This window comes from Hyla sarda, chromosome 1 (assembly GCF_029499605.1).
Source record: "Hyla sarda isolate aHylSar1 chromosome 1, aHylSar1.hap1, whole genome shotgun sequence".
Lineage (NCBI taxonomy): Eukaryota > Metazoa > Chordata > Amphibia > Anura > Hylidae > Hyla > Hyla sarda.
This window is the reverse complement of record NC_079189.1, coordinates 471,437,589-471,457,886: the sequence shown is the minus strand read 5'-3', so window position 1 is coordinate 471,457,886 and position 20,298 is coordinate 471,437,589. Positions and strand designations below refer to the sequence as shown.

At 44.2% G+C, this 20,298-nt stretch overlaps 1 protein-coding gene across 2 annotated transcripts in view; it reads right to left on the bottom strand.

The window, feature by feature from the left end:
• FBXW8 (F-box and WD repeat domain containing 8) overlaps nt 1-20,298 on the bottom strand; it is a 144,056-nt gene that overhangs the window by 74,793 nt on the left and 48,965 nt on the right. For both annotated transcript variants that reach the window (XM_056536853.1, XM_056536843.1), the window contains exons 3-4: nt 13,083-13,247; nt 910-998 (exon numbers count right to left, since the gene is read on the bottom strand). In XM_056536853.1, coding sequence (XP_056392828.1) covers nt 910-998; nt 13,083-13,247 — 254 coding nt within the window. The remainder of the gene's footprint in view (nt 1-909; nt 999-13,082; nt 13,248-20,298) is intronic.

Here is a 20,298-nt window from a genome sequence, read left to right as displayed (position 1 = left end):
ACCTAGTGACAAGTTCCCATTAAAAACTGCTGTAATGAGTATCCAAAAACACAGAGAGCAAATATCCAATTTTTACCATTTTTAAAATTATACTGCCTGTGGTTTGGTCAGCATATAGACTGGCAATATAATAGACTGGCAAGAGATCGCAGTGAAGAGGACAAGTGAAGGTGCAGTAAACTAGGGTAATGCAATCAGGAGGTGTACTCGAAGTCTATGAGACTTCTGGCACATCTTCTGATCGCTTTACTCTCGGGCTGAAGAGATTGCCCTTGAATTGTTTACATTTCTGACGATTGTTCAGCATGCAGGTTCAGAGAATGGTTTGTGCTGGGGCAGGGAGAGGGGACATAATGGGCAGCGGTGTGGGGGGGGGGGGGGAGTGAAAGGGAAGAGAAGACATCGATGTGAGGGTAGAGAGAGGGAATGGCGGCCCTGCCACAGTGAGTGGTGCAGGAAAGACAAACAACCTATTACTGCTTAGGGCTTCAGGGGACTAGAAAAGCTATACTTTGTGACACCCAGCTTTCCCGGACTCCTGAAGAGCTCCAATATTTCTGCTTCACCAGATAGATATGGCTATCTCCTGAAAAATCCCAGTCTCCCAAAGAATGAAATAGAAGATTTGTAATTTTTTAAATAAAATATAGTATTATTTATCATTATTGCTTTTGTTTTCTCACAAGGTTTAAGCAGGAAGACTTGGCAATGCCAGAAACTCAGCTAATATAGATAGAGAGAAAGCTACTTGCATATCAATCTGACCATGTGAAAACCAAGTCAATTCCATTTGTCTCAATTTATAGGTACAGTATAAACAAAAATTTAAACCTTACACAACACAAAATAAGTTAAGGAATTAATTTATTACTGCATTTGCTTGAAAGTAGGAATATTGTTTGATCTTACCCAGCAAGGACAACACCATCATATGCATGAACATCACCCAGCACCTTCCCAAGTTCATACTGCAGTTGGCTAACCGCTCCAGTACGGTTCTGAAACAGATGAGAAACAATATAATTTACAAGATGTTTATATAATTTTACCAGTTTATCTAAATGAAGTGATGCTTATTTACAATTGACATGGACAGAATTTCCTTAGGATTGGCTATTGATGTTTAAGGGTGCATTCACACCACGTTTTTGCAATACAGTTCCCGTATCAGGTTTTTGATAAAAAACGGATTCCTCAAAACTTGACTAAACTGTATCAAAACGTGTGTACAAATTTAAACCCGTATACAGTTAAAAACCGTATACGGTTTGCAAAATGATGTCCGTTTGCATCCGTTTTGTAAGAAAAAAACGTATATGTTTTTAACTTTTCACTCCATTTTAAATAAAGATGCGTATGCAGAGAGAAGCAGGGACCGGCACTACAGGGCTAAGTGGCTGACACAGCGCAGACAGATGGACACAAGTTGACACAGACGAGCCTACAGCAGCCTACAGCTATGATTCCGGCTAGAGGAAGTGCGTACATCGCACAAAACCAGCTGGTTCCGGCTAGTGGGTATTCTGGAGGCAATAGTGGTGGGGAGTCTTCAGGCAATAGTGGAGGGGTGGGGAGGAAATATTGGTGGGGAGACTGAAGGCAATAGTGGTGGTAGGGGGAGGCAATAGTCGTGGGGTGGTGAGACTCTAGGTAATAATGAGTGGAGTGGGGTGGCTGGAGGTGTTAGTGGTGGAGTGGCTGAAGGTATTCATGGTGGGCCAGAGAGGATGGTCGTACTGTGTGCACATCTTTGGGGGGGGGGGATGCATGAGGCATTTGGGGGGAGGCAAAGGCATTGTGTGTGTGTGGGGGGGGGGGAAGGGGGGTAGGCTGGAGGCATTTGGGGGGACCCACGCCCTCTTTTTAGGAAAGCTCCAAACATTTACTAGTAAGCCACATGAAAAATGTGGTGCAAGTCATGTAAACCATTGTTTTAAAAATGTGACTGTCATTTAAAACATCTTTTGACATGTGAAAAGCTTGGATCACATCACGATCGCAAGTTCCAGCTGTGTGAAGTGCGTCGCAGAATGAGTCTTACTCCCAGGCTGTCAATCAAATCGAACCTTTTTTCTGCATTAGTCTATGGAGTAAAAAGGTTGGATCTGCCAGCTGTCCGGGGAGTCTAGCAAGCTGCCGGGTACTTCAGCTGCACTTCAGCGTTGCGATCTCAACTTTTGATAGTGACGCTTTTTTTTTTTTAAATCTCGCATTAATCTCTGACACCAGACTGTCTCCTCCTGCAGCTACACTAACTAAGTGCACTTGTAGACTCTACAAGGATATTTAGAATCGTCCTTGGAGAGTCATATGCAGACCAGTCGGACCTTTTTAGTTGTTTCACAGTATGCAAGCAGTTAAACAGCATGTAAATGGCAAACATTGTTCCTTTTTTATGATCTATGCAATTAATATGATATTTAATAGTGGGACAACCCATTTAATACCATAGCATCCACTTGCTCTTTAAATCCACCTAATTGTATATTGATTTTTAACTTTCCGCTGAAAGGCAAGTGTAAGTTGACATTGAAAGAAATGGACAGACACATGGAATCATATCAGCAATTCCCAGATATTCTGTGTATGCTGCCATTTCTTCACATTACCAGATGCTTGAAATGCAACTCTGAAAGCGGTTAGCATAGCTGGTATATGCCATTTAATTGAAATAATTGATTTTAAAATTCAACTTTCCATAATCTCTTTAAAGCCCCTTAGCAACTCGAGGCAAAATTCACACAATATAAGCATGCTTGCTATCCAACCTGCTGTTAAAACATATGTGAACAAAACAGTAGTAAGGGATCTCTAGTTCTGATCTCTCACAAAATAATTACCAACATCAAAGCTGAATTGGAGGGAAAAATATTCCTCAGAGCAATCCTCTGAAAAGTCAGGGAAAAAAAGAAACCTTCATAAAATTTTAATGAAATATTAATAAAGTCTCGCTAATACATCACATGTCCCTAAGGAGTGGCTAGAAATTGGCAACACTTGATGTGGGATATGCTTAATGCTTCATTGGGAACAAAATCACATTATGCAGAACATGTGTTAGGTTCTGCCAATTTCAGGAGGTCCCTGCGGGTGGGAAATATGTTGGAAAAAGTGCAGTTGTTTGCTTATTATAAAAGTTTTGGGACAAAGTGCTCTGGACAGGGATATAGCAGAAGATCCACTACTTCTCCATATCTGAGGTGCACTCTCACTTTACACTGGCTGTATACAATGTATTCAGTTTTACGTTATTAATTGTCATGTTTCATTCTGCTTTAATGGTGATGTAGCAATATTACCAGCAAAAGAGGAAAAGTTAGGGGACTAATTTGTTAGAGCTCAATTTGACAGGTCAGACAGTAACCCCCCCCCCCCCTCCAAATAAAAATTTCAAGTATGTCACTGATTTAAGTATAGCCACCCTGAATCATGAAGTCAAGTCAAGCAAGCACCATTCACGTCATGTTTCTGGTTTTGGCCACCTGTACGTGTCAGAATACTATCAAACAGGTATTACTGCCTATAATGTGGAATACTAATAGTACAAAATAGTTTACCTTTGGTCTTCTTTAGATAAGTGTACATCATAGGATGCATTTACATAATGAATTGCCATTTCTCATATACATTGTAACCCTGTCAAAGTGGAATGCTGACATATACATGAGTATATATGCACGGCCTCAATTACTTACCGTATATACTCGAGTATAAGCCGACCCGAGTATAAGCCGAGACCCCTAATTTCAACCCAAAATCCCAGGAAAAGTTATTGACTCGAGTATAAGCCTAGGGTGGGAAATACATCATTCCCCCCCTGTCATCATCCAGACCCGTCATTAACATCCTCATCACCGCCTGTCATCATCCAGACCCTCATCATCATCACCTGTCATCATCCCCTTGTCATCATCCCACACATCCCCCCTTCATCATCCCCTTGTCATCATCCCCACCCCCCTTCATCATCCCCTTGTCATCATCCCCACCCCCCTTCATCATCCCCTTGTCATCATCCCCACCCCCCTTCATCATCCCCTTGTCATCATCCCACACCCCCCCCTTCATCATCCCATTGTCATCATCCCACCCCTTCATCATCCTCTTGTCACTTCAACCTGCGGACCTCCAGAGGTTTCAAAACTACAACTCCCAGCAAACCCGGGCAGCCATCGGCTGTCCGGGCTTGCTGGGAGTTGTAGTTTTGAAACCTCCGGAGGTCCGCAGGTTGAAGACCACTGCTGCCTTCGACATCATCCAGCCCCCTCTCACCCCCTTTAGTTCTGTACAGTACTCACCTCCGCTCGGCGCTGGTCCGGTGCTGCAGGGCTGTCCGGAGAGGAGGTGGTCCGGTGGGATAGTGGTTCCGGGCTGCTATCTTCACCGGGGGCGCCTCTTCTCCGCGCTTCCGGCCCGGAATAGAGGCGTTGCCTTGACAATGACGCAGAAGTACGTTGGCAATTAACGTACCTCTACGTCGTTGTCAAGGCAACGTGACTATTCTGGGGCCGGGCCCGAAGCGCTTAGAAGAAGCCTCCCCGGTGAAGATAGCAGCCCGGAACCACTATCCCACCGGACCACCTCCTCTCCGGACAGTCCTGCAGCACCGGACCAGCGCCGAGCGGAGGTGAGTACTGTACAGAACTAAAGGGGGTGAGAGGGGGCTGGATGATGTCGAAGGCCGCAGTGGTCTTCAACCTGCGGACCTCCGGAGGTTTCAAAACTACAACTCCCAGCAAGCCCGGACAGCCGATGGCTGCCCGGGCTTGCTGAGAGTTGTAGTTTTGAAACCTCTGGAGGTCCGCAGGTTGAAGACCATTGCGGGTGGAGAGTTCACTCGAGTATAAGCCGAGGGGGGTGTTTTCAGCACGAAAAATCGTGCTGAAAAACTCGGCTTATACTCGAGTATAAACGGTAAATGGCTCAGACCCTAAGGACAGTCATAAGTCATGTACATTCAGAAAATTACACAAAGACACTCACTAGCTGACTACGTTCAGTCCACGGAAGTCAATAGGCTCGGTGTCTTAAGTTCACTTAGATATTTGCATTTCATTTTGACATAATTCTGACATATGTGAGAAACGTTTCGGTAAATTGTAATGTAAAGCTTATGCATGCGGAAAAGGGACTTGCCTTTTTTTTACTATATTATGTTTGGTTTATTACAGCCTATGAGTATATGATATATGGCATATGCCAGAAAACCTTTTCTTACAGTCTCTCAATGTATACCGGCAGCAAAAACCCAAAATATACAAATGGGTCCTAAACTATAACAGCTTGTTTAAAGCGGCATGATGCTCCTAGGGTTACCATGCAGTCACGGTTCAACCTAGAATCTATCATTATTATACTGTAAGCTAAACTACTCTGTACTTGTGGTTAAAGGGGTAATCACAACTGGCTCTTGACCTTGCAGGCTGAGTGAAGCTTCCTGGTTTGGCTCCGAGATAAGAGGGCGGTCCTACAGAGTTCAGGCCTGGGCCACACACACTCACGTACATACACACACATATATACAATCACATGTACAAACAAACAGTCAGACACACACTGCACATCATTCCCCTCACTAGCTCTCATCTTCTTTGCAGGGGCTCAGGACTGAGGCTTAGATATAGTATGCAGGCCTTTGCTGGGGAGCCCCCTTCCCTAGTGAAAAAACATATAGATAAGGAATCCTGCACTCACAGCAGCTGGCCAGGAGAGTGAGTGAGGTCACCCCAACCACTGCTCAAAAGAGCAGACTAGTGTTTGTTAGCCTAGACAACTGCTGTTAACAAGGGAAAGAGACAAAAGCCCATATCTTCGATGCAATAAAAATGCAAAAATGTTTCATTTTACATAGACTGCAGTTAAACACAATTTTGGAGATGGCAATACCCCTTTAAATGGTCACTATTCCTTCAGACAACGTCTTCTCATGTGATTGATAGATAGATGATGTACTAAACAGGCAAACCACCTTATTTAAAATGTAAACAGTACCTGTCATGTCCCACAAAGAAGTTTGTATTTAGCACATATATATATATATATATATCTCACAAATACCTTCTTTCTGTTGCTCGCTAGGTTTGTCATGCTGTGCTCCTGATGGGAGTGTCCTCCCTCTCCATGACTCCTCTTCCTCTTTGAGTCTACTGTGCTGGAAGTCTTCCTCCTCTTCCTCTTTGAGTCTACTGTGCTGGAAGTCTTCATACAATTACTACAGGTTGTTCTGTAACCCCCTCTTCTCTGTTTTCAGACAGGAGTCTGATAGGACAAGAGTGAGCACAGAGGAGTGCTAGTCACACCCTCACTTACTGGACATTGTCAATGCTTGTGCTTTAGCTTGGACAAAGATGATGCTGAAGGCAGACAGGATTATGTTCTGGATGGTATGGGGACCCCCAGTGGTGTTTCTATAAGCCATGAATTACATAAAAAGGAAATGTAACTTTCTTATGATGTATATAAGAAAGGTTTATGCTTTGCCAAGATGTACAAAATAGAAAAAGCCTTTGAATCTGAATGTGTCTCTTAAGGCCCCTTCCACACTACATAATTACTCCGTTTTCGAAGTTCCGTCATAAAATCGGCAGAAAAACGGCAGTTACAAAATCCTATACGGCCATTAGAAAATCCCATTATAGTCCATGTAATTTTTCTAATAGCCGTTTTAACCCGTTATAGCCCGTTATTAATAACGGCCGTTATTTTGTGACAGAAGATAGTAACAGGAGAAATAGTTCATGAACTATTTCTCCCGTTACTATCTTCAGTCACAAAATAACGGCTGTTATTAATAATGGGCTATAACGGGTTAAAACGGCTATTAGAAAAATCACTTAATCTATAATGGGATTTTCTAATGGCCGTATAGGATTTTATAACTGCCGTTTTACTGCCGATTTTTTGACGGAACTTCGAAAACAGAGTAATTATGTAGTGTGAAAGGGGCCTTAGCCCTTGCACATCTCTCTAAAGTGTTGGCCACAAGAGATATTACTACCTCCTAATTTGTTGTCAACTGACTGTTAGGGAAAGTCTGTCTCTATCAGCAGGGATTCCAAGAAGTGAGAGACGCACAAGAAGAAGTTCTCTCCCATAAGAGTCTATGCCTCTGACTTTAGCCACAGCATCTCAGCAGCACTAAGGGAGGTGTAACGCATTTCTTGTAACTCGTCATTGCGTAGCGTAGCGCATAGCAACGACGCATAGACACCACACCGGAGCCAGAAGCACCATAGATCGGAGCCAGAAGCAGCGCGGACCCGAGTCAGAAGCAGCGCGGACCCGAGCCAGAAGCAGTGTGGACCCGACCCCTGCAACAGGTAATCATAAAACCGGGGATGGGGGAGGCAATGGGGCAGTGGCGCCGATAGCCAGGGGGAGAGAAGCGGCGGCAGCAGGGCTCTAGACCCCAGGAAAGGCAGGGGGAGAGAAGCGGGCAGCGACGACCTCTCTACCCCTGCCTTTCCTGGGGGCTTCTGCGGGGTCAGAAACAGTGTATCGGGGTATACACATGCACACACACGCACCCTCATTTTACCAAGGATATCTGGGTAAAAAACGTTTTTTTACCAAAATATCCTTGGTAAAATGAGAGTGCGTGTTATAGGCCGGTGCCTGGTTTACCCCGATAAATGCGGTATTTCTCACAGAAAAGGATTGCAGTAACACATGTCTGGCTATACACATGTTTATTCCCTTTGCGAGTATTGGAACTAAACCAAAAAAGGGAGGAAAAAAAGCAAATTGGACATAATGTCACACCAAACTAAAAATGGGCTGGACAAAATTATTGGCGCCCTTTAAAAATTGTGGAAAAATAAGATTGTTTCAAGCATGTGATGCTCCTTTAAACTCACCTGGGGCAAGTAACAGGTGTGGGCAATATAAAAATCACACATGAAAGCAAATAAAAAGGAGAGAAGTTAACTTAGTCTTTGTATTGTGTGTCTGTGTGTGCCACTCTAAGCATGGACAACAGAAAGAGAAGAGAACTGTCTGAGGGCTTGAGAACCAAAATTGTGGAAAAATATCAACAATCTCAAAGTTACAAGTCCATCTCCAGAGATCTAGATTTGCATTTGTCCACAGTGTTCAACATGATCAAGAAGTTTGCAACCCATGGCACTGTAGCATGGACAGAAGAGACAAATTGATGAAAGGTGTCAATGCTGGATAGTCCAGATGGTGGATAAGCAGCCCCAAACAAGTTCCAAAGATATTCAAGCTTTCCTGCAGGCTCAGGGAGCATTTAAATGAAATGAAACGCTATGACAGGAGACCCAGGAGGACCCCACTGCTGACACAGAGACATAAAAAAGCAAGACTACATTTTGCCAAAATGAACTTGAGTAAGCCAAAATCCTTCTGGGAAAATGTCTTGTGGATAGATGAGACCACGATAAAGCTTTTTGGTAAAGCATATCATTCTACTGTTTACCGAAAACGGAATGAGGCCTACAAAAGAAAAGAACACTACCTACAGTGAAATATGGTGAAGGTTCAATTAGGTTTTGGGGCTGTTTTGGTGCCTTGAATGTTTGCAAGGTATCATGAATTCTTAGGATTACCAACAGAGTTTGGGTCGCACTGTACAGCCCAGTGTCAGAAAGCTGGGTTTGCATCTGAGATCTAGGGTCTTCCAGCAGGACAAGGACCCCAAACATACGTCAAAAAGCACCCAGAAATGTATGGCAACAAAGTGCTGGAGAGTGCTGAAGTGGCCAGCAATGAGTCCAGATCTAAATCCCATTGAACACCTGAGGAGAGATCTTAAAATTGCTGTTGGGAAAAGGCGCCCTTCCAATAAGAGAGACCTGGAGCAGTTTGCAAAGGAAGAGTGGTCCAGCATTCCGGCTGAGAGGTGTAAGAAGCTTATTGATGGTTATAGGAAGCAACTGATTTCAGTAATTTTTTCCAAAGGGTGTGCAACCAAATATTAAGTTAAGGGTGCCAATAATTTTGTCCAGACCATTTTTGGAGTTTGGTGTGACATTACATCCAATTAGCTTTTTTTCCCCTCCCTTTTTGGTTTAGTTCCAATACACACAAAAGGAATAAACATGGGTATAGCAAAACATGTGTTACTGCAATCCTTTTCTGTGAGAAATACTTCATTTTCTTGAAAAATTTCAGGGCTGCCAACATTTACGGCCATGACTGTATATCCCCTCTGTCTCTTCTTTCTTCCAAGCTATACATGTTAAGGTGCTTTAACCTTTCCTGGTAAGTTTTATCCTGCAACCCAGCTACTAGTTTAGCAGCTCTTCTCTGAACCCTCGCCAAAGTATCTATGTTGTTCTGGAGATATGGTGGGAGATTCATCAAAACTTGTGCAGAGGAAAAGTTGGCCTGTTGCCTATAGCAACCAATCAGATTGCTTCTTTCATATTTGAAAAACCCTCTGAAAAATGAAAGAAGCAATATGATTAGTTTCTATGGGTAACTGGTCAATTTTTCCTCAGAACAGATCTTGATGAATCTCCCCCATGGTCTCCAGTACTGGTATACTGGAGTATTTCCTGTAATAAATGCTGGATGTGAGGCTGTCCAGGATCCTAGACATTGCTCTGGTTGCTCTAATTTCTCTGTATACTTGTATACAGCCCATGTGATTCTCCCCCTACAAACTGCCTTACAACTGCTTTGTTCCCAATCTACAGGTTATGTAAGCTGCTTTAAAAGTATGCTCTCCCCACTCTCCACACTATGATCTGAGACATACAAGTCCCTTGCAGGAAGCCAATTTGATGGAGCTTTCTTACCGCTCTCCGATGAAAGGCTAGACCCTTTAAAGAGAGCCTGTTACCTCTTTGAAAAATAGTCATACATTTATTTCAAATTTTAATTGAGATATTCCAATATAACATATCTTAGAAAACACATAAATAATTTACATGTTGTTTATGGGCCAATAATTCCCACGGCCAGCTTTTGGCCCCTATGTGAATAATGGCACCACATTTGCTATGCACCAGTTCTGGGGAACAGACCCTGTCACTACAGAGTCCTTATATTAGATACAGGTGTCTGGCTATTACATCACTTAACTTTCTGCAGAACGTGGGGATAATTGCTATTTGGACCTAGTTTATTTTGATTTTCTTTTAGGTGGCACCATACTTCCTCCTGGGTTAGGCTGGGTTCACACCACGTTTTGTTAACTACGGTCCCCGTATACGGCTGGGAGGAGGGGGCGGGGCTTAATCGCGGCGCCCGCACTCAGATGTATTCGGGAACCGTATTTAATGCATGTCTATGAGCCGACCGGAGTGAACCGCAGCCTCCGGTCGGCTTTGTTTTCAGCCGTATGCGTTTTACCGACCGCAGGCAAAAACGCGGTCGACCACGTTTTTGCCTGCGGTCAGGAAACCGCATACGGCCGAAAACGAAGCCGACCGGAGGCTGCGGTTCACTCCGGTCGGCTCATAGACATGCATTAAATACGGTTCCCGAATACGGCTGAGTGCGGGCGCTGCGAATAAGCCCTTGCCCCCCCTCCTCCCAGCCGTATACGGGAACCGTAGTTAACAAAACGTGGTGTGAACCCAGCCTTAGATAGGTGACATGTACTGGGGAGCTTGCCTTAACCCGCTGTATTAAAGGGGTTATCCACCATAAGGTGATTTTAGTACGTACTTGGCAGACAGTAATGGACATAATTAGGAAGGATCTGCACTTGTCTTGGGGCTAAGTGGCTATGTTGTGAGATTAACATAACACTGTGTTTCGCTTTTTGTGAACTGGTATTTCCTGTTTTGAGTTTTCTTCTTTGCCTACAAATCCCATAATTCCATTTTCCTCCCTCCCACACATCAGCCACCCCACCCATTGAAACATAAATGAGCTGCATCCATTCAAAAGACCTGTGGTTTTCAATCAGGGTGCCTACAGCTGTGGCATTAGTTGCAGATTGATCTTTCTCCCACCAAGTGATCGCTCCACCCAATTGAAGCAGACAGGCTCCCTGTCATCAGCTGACTAGTGAGTCAGGTCTCGGCCGCATTGCAACCTGGGAAAAACCTGAGACAACAGTCATTTTGTATGTTGTTAAAAATAAATATTGGGGTGAAAATCAAATAAGAATTGTGAGTAAACAGTCACACACAGGTACAGACACGATATTATGAACTACACTAACTTTACAGCCTCTGTAGCACAGTCAAATAATAAAAATTCCTGGAATACCCCTTTAAGCCCCCTGTGAAGTGTGAAACGGACAGTCAGCCATCTGCATTTTAGGCCATCTGACACCTATGCTTTCTGAAAAATAAAAGCAAGATTTCCGTTACCTGGTGAGTGCCATCTTCATTTGCTCCTCATAAGCTACCTGCTGTTAACCCTGAATCTGTATGTAATTTTTATCAGTCAATGAAGCCCTCCAAAACAGAGATATCAAAGATTTAAAAGGTATGGAAATTAGTCTTTCCACTGGGTGTTCCTCTCAGATGCTAGAGCCCAGCACAGTTCAGCCCCTTTACCAGTTAGACACTCCCTCTGTGTGCTGATCATCTCCTCTTCCTACTTGATAATAGATAACATTTAGGCTGTACTGTAATTCCCACCTCTCCTCTGTATTCTAGCAGCCGAGGGGCCGGGCAGTGGGCTCCAAAGCCTTCTTAATCCTCTGGTATCTTGGAGCTGGAGGGGTCAATTAATTAGCAAGATATGTGTACGAATTAAGGGTCAAAATCCCCATATAACTATGCCCTTACTTTATGCCATAAAAACCTGTTGACATGTCACTCATTAAAAATTCTTGAAATTTGAAAAAATTGCCCCTTTCAACCAGTATCCTCGGTGAATCCAAAGAGAAGCCACTAGTCTACTGCAAGCATGGAAAATGCTAACAATGGTACAGAGCTGGTTCACAATATGGACATATGAATATGGACATATTTCTTTAAAGTGTACCTGTCAGATCCCACAAAAAATAAAAAAATGTTACTCAGTACTGAAAGCCCAACTGTCATAAGGTTTGGGGCATATAACCTAACCACAGTGTGTGTATGGTGTGTAAAATATGTCTGCAGCCTTGCTTTTATCCCTCTTATTACGGCTTTTATCAGCTCAAAAACACTTTTATATGCAGCCACTGACAGCCGGATAGGCGTAGCCAGGGGTTCGCTATGCCTCTTGGCTGCCACGCCTATCTCCTGTACACCAGCGCTGGGAACGCTGTGTGATTGACACACAGGTCCCAGCGCATGCGCCCCTTATCTTTCATATGTAAGTGCTGGCCGACATTTCTTTACAGAGCGAGCGCTCTGTCTGACACCTCCGTGTGCCCGGACAATACTGGAGGCAGAGAGTGAGCACTCTCTGCCTCTAATGAATGCAGAAGACCCAGCCCGTCTCCCACATGGGGAGAAGTAAGAGGAAAAGGCGCACAGAGGCATCAGACAGTTGAAGTGAGCTCGCGCTCTGTGAAGAAATGTCGGCGCTTACATATGAAAGATAACGGGCACATGCGCTGGGATCTGTGTGTCAATCACACGTGCTGGTGTACAGGGGATAGCGAACCCCTGTTCACGCCTATCCGACTGTCAGTGGCTTCATATAAAAGTGTTTTTTTGAGCTAATAAAAGTAGTAATAAGAGGGATAAAAGCAAGGCTGCAGACATATTGTACACACCACACACACACACACACACACACACACACACACACACTGTGGTTAGGTTATACGGCCCAAACCTCGTGACAGTTGCGCTTTAATCCTGACCATGTACATCTAATTTTTATGCCTCGATCACCTAGATTATAAAAATACCTCTTTTCATTAGCTCACATTGTTAGAAATCCTCTTCTCTTCTTTATGAGACATATTTAAAAAATATAATTTAATTTTCATCAGTTACAACATATTAAATGTTTTGCGATCTGACAGTGCCCATTTAGGTGTCAAAACAATCTCTCTGAAGTTAATAAAAATGTACAAATTTCACAAAACAATAAAGCACTTTTAACAAAGGAGTTATTTAATGCTGCGATACCAGCTGGGTTAGCGGTTCAGCTCAGCAAGAGATTTGTTTTGATCGTGTAATATTGTTACAGAATTGTGCACACAGAGAGGAGCAAGGTACCTTCCAGTTTGTCCTCAGCATGCTTTCCCGAGTGTGTCTTTCTTTCAGAGCTTCCTTCCAAGACGAGCATGCAGTAACTTGTCTGTCAGTCAGGTACCCTTCACGATGACATATGCGGTACCACAACATCTCATCTTCAGCAAGAACCCTCCAAGTCTTGCTGACCTGAAGATAATCAAAAGAATGAGGCAAGAAGAAATACTTGGATTTTTTAATCACATAGCAATGATGAATATTGAAAGTCTCAGAACTGAGTGTTCAACCTTCTTTCATCCACAAGACATCAATAGATGAAATGACTGTGTCTGGGGTGCACAATCTGTATTTAGTAAATGTGAGATTGGAGTTCAAACACTTGTGATTTACAATAGCTGCCATCACAAAGTCATTCTTACCTGCAACAAAAAACATTTTAGCAGAATTTAGAAGACTGTCTACATATATTAAATGAAAAGTGATGAAAGTGTTTGGCATAGTGACTATCTTTGTTTGAATGATTCTTATGTTGGTTTCACTGGGATGTTATTTTGCCAAAACCCCTTAATGTCCTAGTGAACAACACTTAACCTCTTAAGGACCCATGACGTATGCATACGTCATGTCTTTTCCTGGTCTCCGCCGCTCACCCGGCGGAGATCGGAAGCGGATCCCTGCTGATAACCTTCAGCAGGGATCCAGGGCAAACGCCGAGGGGGGCCATGTAGGCCCCCCATGTCGGCGATCGCCGCAAATCACAAGGGAAATCGCCCTTGCGATCTGCGGCGATACCGGGCTGATCGGGTCTCTGGGACCCGACCGCCCGGTAATTTTGCATGATCCCGGCTGTCACAGACAGCCAGGACCATGCTAACGTATAGGAGCGAGGTGGCAAGCCGGCCACCTCCTCCTATACCCTGCGATCTGTCGGTTAAGCGGCCAATCGCAGGAGGGGGGGGGGGCGGTTACTTCCTCCCGTCCTGCCCGGCCACTGAAAGTCCGGAGAGGACGGGAGGAAGACCGGAGGACGCGGCGGGGGACGGGGGGAGTGCTGGGGACCGGCCCCGGTACTTACCTCGTCCCTGAAGACCCGGATCCTGGCGAGGAAGATGGCGGCGGTGGCGACAGGTGAGTAGATCTTCAGCCGCGGTCGGGCCCTTTACAGCAATGCACGTCGCCGTAAAGCGACATGCATTGCTGTATTGGGACCCTATATACTACAACTCCCAGCATGCCCAGACAGCCCTTGGCATCTGGGCATGCTGGGAGTTGCAGTTTTGCAACATCTGGAGGTCCACAGTTTGGAGACCACTGTGCCCTTCCAGATGTTGCAAAACTACACATCCTCAGCATGCCCTTACTGTCCAGGCATGCTGGGAGTTGTAGTTCTGTAACATCTGGCCCTTCAGATGTTGCAGAACTACAACTCCCCGCATGCCTGGACAGTTTTGACATACTGGGAGTTGTAGTTTTGCAACATCTGGAAGGGCACAGATTGGGAACCACTGGTGGTCAGACCACAGTGGTCTGCAAACTAGTCCTCCAGATGTTGCAAAACTACAACTCCAAGCATGCTGGGAGTTGTAGTTCGGCAACATCTGGCTCTAAAGATGTTGCCGAACTACTACTCCCAGCATGCCTGAGAATGTTTGGGAGTTGTGGTTTTGCAACAACAGGAGGCACACTGGTTGGGAAACATTGTTTCCTAACTCAGTGTTTCCCAACCCGTATGCCTCCAGCTGTTGTGAAAACTATAACTACCAGCATGCACTGATAGACTGTGCATGCTGGGAGTTGTAGTTTTGCAACAGCTGGAGGTCCCCCCCTGTGAATGTACAGGGTACATTCACATGGGCAGGGGGCTTACAGTGAGTATCCGGCTGCAATTTTGCGATGCAGCAAATTTTGCGCGGCAGCTCAAACTCGTAGCGGGAAAATCGCTGTAACCCCCCCTGCCCGTGCGACTGTACCCTAAAAACACTACACTACACTAACACAAAATAAAATAAAAAGTAAAAAACACTACATATACACATACCCCTACACAGACCCCCTTCCCTCCCCAATAAAAATGAAAAACGTCTGGTACGCCACTGTTTTCAAAATGGAGCCTCCAGCTGTTGCAAAACAACAACTCCCAGTATTGCCGGACAGCCGTTGACTGTCCAAGCATGCTGGGAGTTTTGCAACAGCTGGAGGCACCCTGTTTGGGAATCACTGGTGTAGAATACCCCTATGTCCACCCCTATGCAAATCCCTAATTCAGGCCTCAAATGCGCATGGCGCTCTCTCACTTCGGAGCCCTGTCGTATTTCAAAGCAACAGTTTAGGGTCACATATGGGGTATCACCGTACTCGGGAGAAATTGCCTTACAAATTTTGGGGGGCTTTTTCTCCTTTCACCCCTTATGAAAAGGTGAAGTTGGGGTCTACACCAGCATGTTAGTGTAAAAAAATAAATTTTTTACACTAACATGCTGGTGTTGCCCTATACTTTTCATTTTGACAAGACGTAAAAGGGAAAAAAGCCCCCCAAAATTTGTAATGCAACTTCTCCCGACTACGGAGATACCCCATATGTGGGCGCAATGTGCTCTGGGGGCACACAACAAGGCCCAGAAGGGAGAGTGCACCATGTACATTTGAGGTGATTTGCACAGGGGTGGCTGATTGTTACAGCGGTTTTGACAAACGCAAAAAAAAAAAAAAACCACATGTGACCCCATTTTGGAAACTACATCCCTCACGGAATGTAATGAGGGGTGCAGTGAGAATTTACACCCCACTGGTGTCTGACAGATCTTTGGAACAGTGGGCTGCGCAAATTAAAAATTTTGTACAGCCCACTGTTCCAAAGATCTGACAGACACCAGTGGGGGGTAAATGCTCACTGTACCCCTTGTTATGTTCCTCAAGGGGTCTATTTTCCAAAATGGAATGCCATGTGGGGGTTATTTTGCTGTTCTGGCACCATAGGGGCTTCCTAAATGCGACAAGCCCCCCGAGCAAAATTTGCTCTCAAAAAGCCAAATATGACTCCTTCTCTTCTGAGCATTGTAGTACGCCCGTAGTGCGCTTCAGGTCAACTTATGGGGTACCTCCATACTTGGAAGAGATGGGGTTACAAATTTGGGGGGTATTTTCTGCTATTAACCCTTGCAAAAATGTGAAATTTGGGGGGGAAACACATTTTAGTGAAAAAAAATTTTTTTTTTTACGTATGCAAAAGTCGTGAAACCCCTGTGGGGTATTAAGGCTCACTTTATTCCTTGTTACCTTCCTCAAGGGGTCTAGTTTCCAAAATGGTATGGTATGTGGGTATTTTTTGCTGTCCTGGCACCATAGGGGCTTCCTAAATGCGACATGCCCCCAAGCAAAATTTGCTCTCAAAAAGCCAAATATGACTCCTCCTCTTCTGAGCATTGTAGTTCGCCCGTAGTGCACTTCATGTCAACTTATGGGGTACCTCCATACTCAGAAGAAATGGGGTTACAAATTTTGGGGGGTATTTTCTGCTATTAACCCTTGCAAAAATGTGAAATTTGGGGGGAAACACACATTTTATTGAAATTTTTTTACATTTTTTTTACATATGCAAAAGTCGTGAAACACCTGTGGGGTATTAAGGCTCACTTTATTCCTTGTTACGTTCCTCAAGGGGTCTAGTTTCCAAAATAGTATGCCATGTATTTTTTTTTCCTGTTCTGGAACCATAGGGGCTTCCTAAATGCAACATGCCCCCCAAAAACCATTTCAGAAAAACGTACGCTCCAAAATCCCCTTGTCACTCCTTCCCTTCTGAGCCCTCTACTGCGCCCGCCGAACACTTTACATAGACATATGAGGTATGTGCTTACTCGAGAGAAATTGGGCTACAAATATAAGTATACATTTTCTCCTTTTACCCCTTGTAAAAATTCAATAATTGGGTCTACGAGAACATGCAAGTGTAAAAAATGAAGATTGTGAATTTTCTCCTTCACTTTGCTGCTATTCCTGTGAAACACCTAAAGGGTTAAAATGCTGCCTGAATGTCATTTTGAATACTTTGGGGGGTGCAGTTTTTATAATGGGGTCATTTGTGGGGTATTTCTAAGATGAAGACCCTTCAAATCCACTTCAAACCTGAACTGGTCCCTGAAAAATTGTGATTTTGGACATTTTGTGAAAAATTGGAAAATTGCTGCTGAACTTTGAAGCCCTCTGGTGTCTTCCAAAAGTAAAAACTCGTCAATTTTATGATGCAAATATAAAGTAGACATATTGTATATGGGAATAAAATAAAATAATATTTGGAATATCCATTTTCATTACAAGCAGAGAGCTTCAAAGTTAGAAAAATTTTCAAATTTTCCATCAAATTTTGGGATTTTTCACCAAGAAAGGATGCAAGTTACCAAAAAATTTTACCACTAAGTTAAAGTAGAATATGTCACGAAAAAACAATCTCGGAATCAGAATGATAACTAAAAGCATTCCAGAGTTATTAATGTTTAAAGTGACAGTGGTCAGATGTGCAAAAAAATGGCCGGGTCCTAAGGTGTAAAATGGCTGGGTCCTTAAAGGGTTAAATAGGTGCGGTCATTAAACATTTTTTGCATATGATACAGCAGTTAAAATAAATAAGATTTGTAATTTATTCCCTGTAAAAAGAAATGTCTTTTTATGTCACTTCTTATGGCCTTATAAATCTGGCCTCTAGGGGTCTCTCTTCTGGTCCAGACCACATTCTGTCTGCTCAGACTTTGGTCTCCTGCTGGACTGGCAGGAGACCAATCTATGGAAGGGACATTTATCAAAACCTGTGCAGAGGAAGAGTGGTGCAGTTGCCCATAGCTGCCAATCAGCTTGCTTCTTTCATTTTTAAAGAGGCCTGTGAAAAATGAAAGAAGCAATCTGATTGGTTGCTATGGGCAAATGCACCACTTTTCTCTTGACAGGTTTTGATAAATTTCCCCCTGGAAGTGCGGTCTGGCCATAGGCAGTAGTGTTGCTATGGGGGGGGGGGGGGGCGGGCCGTACCGGGTGACACCCCCCAAGTGGGGTGACACCATCAAGTGGGAAGTAATCCCGCGATTGGGTCACCCAGCAATGCAAGTAAGTGTACTGCCTCTGGGAAGGCAGAGGCAGTAGACTAGAATGGTGGAGCGAGAGCTGTCAGCTGCTGCTCCTCCATTCACTCACACGGTGCAGACACTTCTGGTTTGCAGCGTGTGAGCCGCAGGGATGTGATCCCGAGGCAGGCCGGCACGATGATGTGACATCATGGCGCCTGCCGGAGATCCCGTCCCCGCGGCTCACACGGTGCAAGCCGAAAGCCAGGGAGAGACCTGTTCGTTGGAACATGGCTTATGTGAGTATAATTGTTTTTTTTTTTACTATGTTTGGGGCACTATGGGGGCATTATACAGGGCGCATTATATCAGAGGGGCACAGGACAGGGGGCATTTAATGTAGGGGGACAAAACAGGGGGCATTTTATGTCAGTGGCACAGAACAGGGGGGGATTATATATGAGAGGTACAGGACAGGGGGCATTATATATGAGGGGCACAGGACAAGGGGCATTATATATGAGGGGCACAGGACAAGGGGCATTATAAATGAGGGGCACATGACAGGGGCATTGTAAGTGAGGGGCACATGACAGGGGCATTGTAAGTGAGGGGCACATGACAGGGGCATTATATGACAGGACATTATATGCGAGTGACACAGGACAGGGGGCATTATATGTGGCACATGACAGGGTGAATTATAAGTTAGGGGCACAGGGTTAAGTGGGAGAGGAAGACAAGGGCAGTAGTATTAGATGTGTGGGCACAGGACAGAGGGAATTATGTGGGGGGAACAGGACGGGGCATAATTATTATGTATGAGCACAGGACAGGAGGCATAATTATGTCAGGGGCATTAATATGATGAGGGCACAGGACAAGGTACAGTGTGTGGCAGTATTATACTCAGAGGGTACGGTGTGTGTCAGTATTATATTCAGAGGATACAGTGTGTAGTAGTATTATATTCAAAGAGTGCAGTGTGTGGTAGTAGTATTATATTCGGAGGGTACAGTGTATAGCAGTATTATATTCAGAGAGTGCAGTGTATGGCAGTATTATATTCAGAGAGTACAGTGTGTATCAGTATTATATTCAGAGAGCGCAATGTATAGCAGGGTTATAATGATTGCTATAAAAGGATCAGACATAGCGCTGACTTAGTGAGGAGCCAATGTCATTTGGGCATCACGTTCTGCAGAGAGAAGATTTTGCTGGATGAAGTCCTGGTGTTATGTACCATCTGAATTAGATAAGGAAAGACTATAGAAAGACATCACCTGTAGTCACTGATATTGTGTATGCTGCCTGACTGTCCCATCAGAGCTCTTGTAAGTCACTTGTAAGTTAGTTCTGCAGTTATGATGGGTGAGACAACAACTTCCAGCATAACCATATCACTGCTTAGGTCCTACTGGGAGCTTTAGTTTTAAATGGATAAAATTTCTCTAGCACTGTCCCATTCTGTGACAATTGGTATATTTTATTATTATACTGGAAATAATTTTCCGCAACGAGCTACACCACTGGCGTCTGTCACAACAGGCTAAAAAAAATCCCTGGGGGGGAGGGGGGGGGGGGGTGTTATGAGTATGGGGTGACAACGTTTTTTTTTTACTGCACCGGGTGACACCAACCCTAGTTATGCCACTGATCATAGGCAGTGAATAGCACTTGCTCTCTGCCTGTGTATGAAACAGCGAGAGCGAGTGCTATTTACTGCCTAAGGCCAGACAACACTTCCTGAGTTCTATCTCCTGCCAGTTCAGCAGGAGACCAAAATCTGTGCTTTTGAGCAGACAGAATGCAGTCTGGACCAAAAGGGAGACCCTTAGTGGCCAGATTTATAAGGCCATGAAAGTGACAAATATATATATATTTTTTTACAGGGAGTAAATCAAAAATCTTAATTTATTTTACCTGATGTATCACATGCAAAAAAATTATTTTAATGACAGTGCCCATTTAAGCTCACCCTAGGGTGCTATGGTTATCAAAGTTAAGTAATATTAAGTAGAACAGTGAGGTGCATGAGACAGTTCTTAAAAGGAATGTTTTATCAGAACTTGACCAATTGTTTAAAATAAGTTATTTTTAAACTTCCCATGCAATCTTGTAGCCCTAGAATTGCTCCAAGACTCACGCGATCAGATGGATTCCCAGAAGTTTGAGGTCCCATGAAA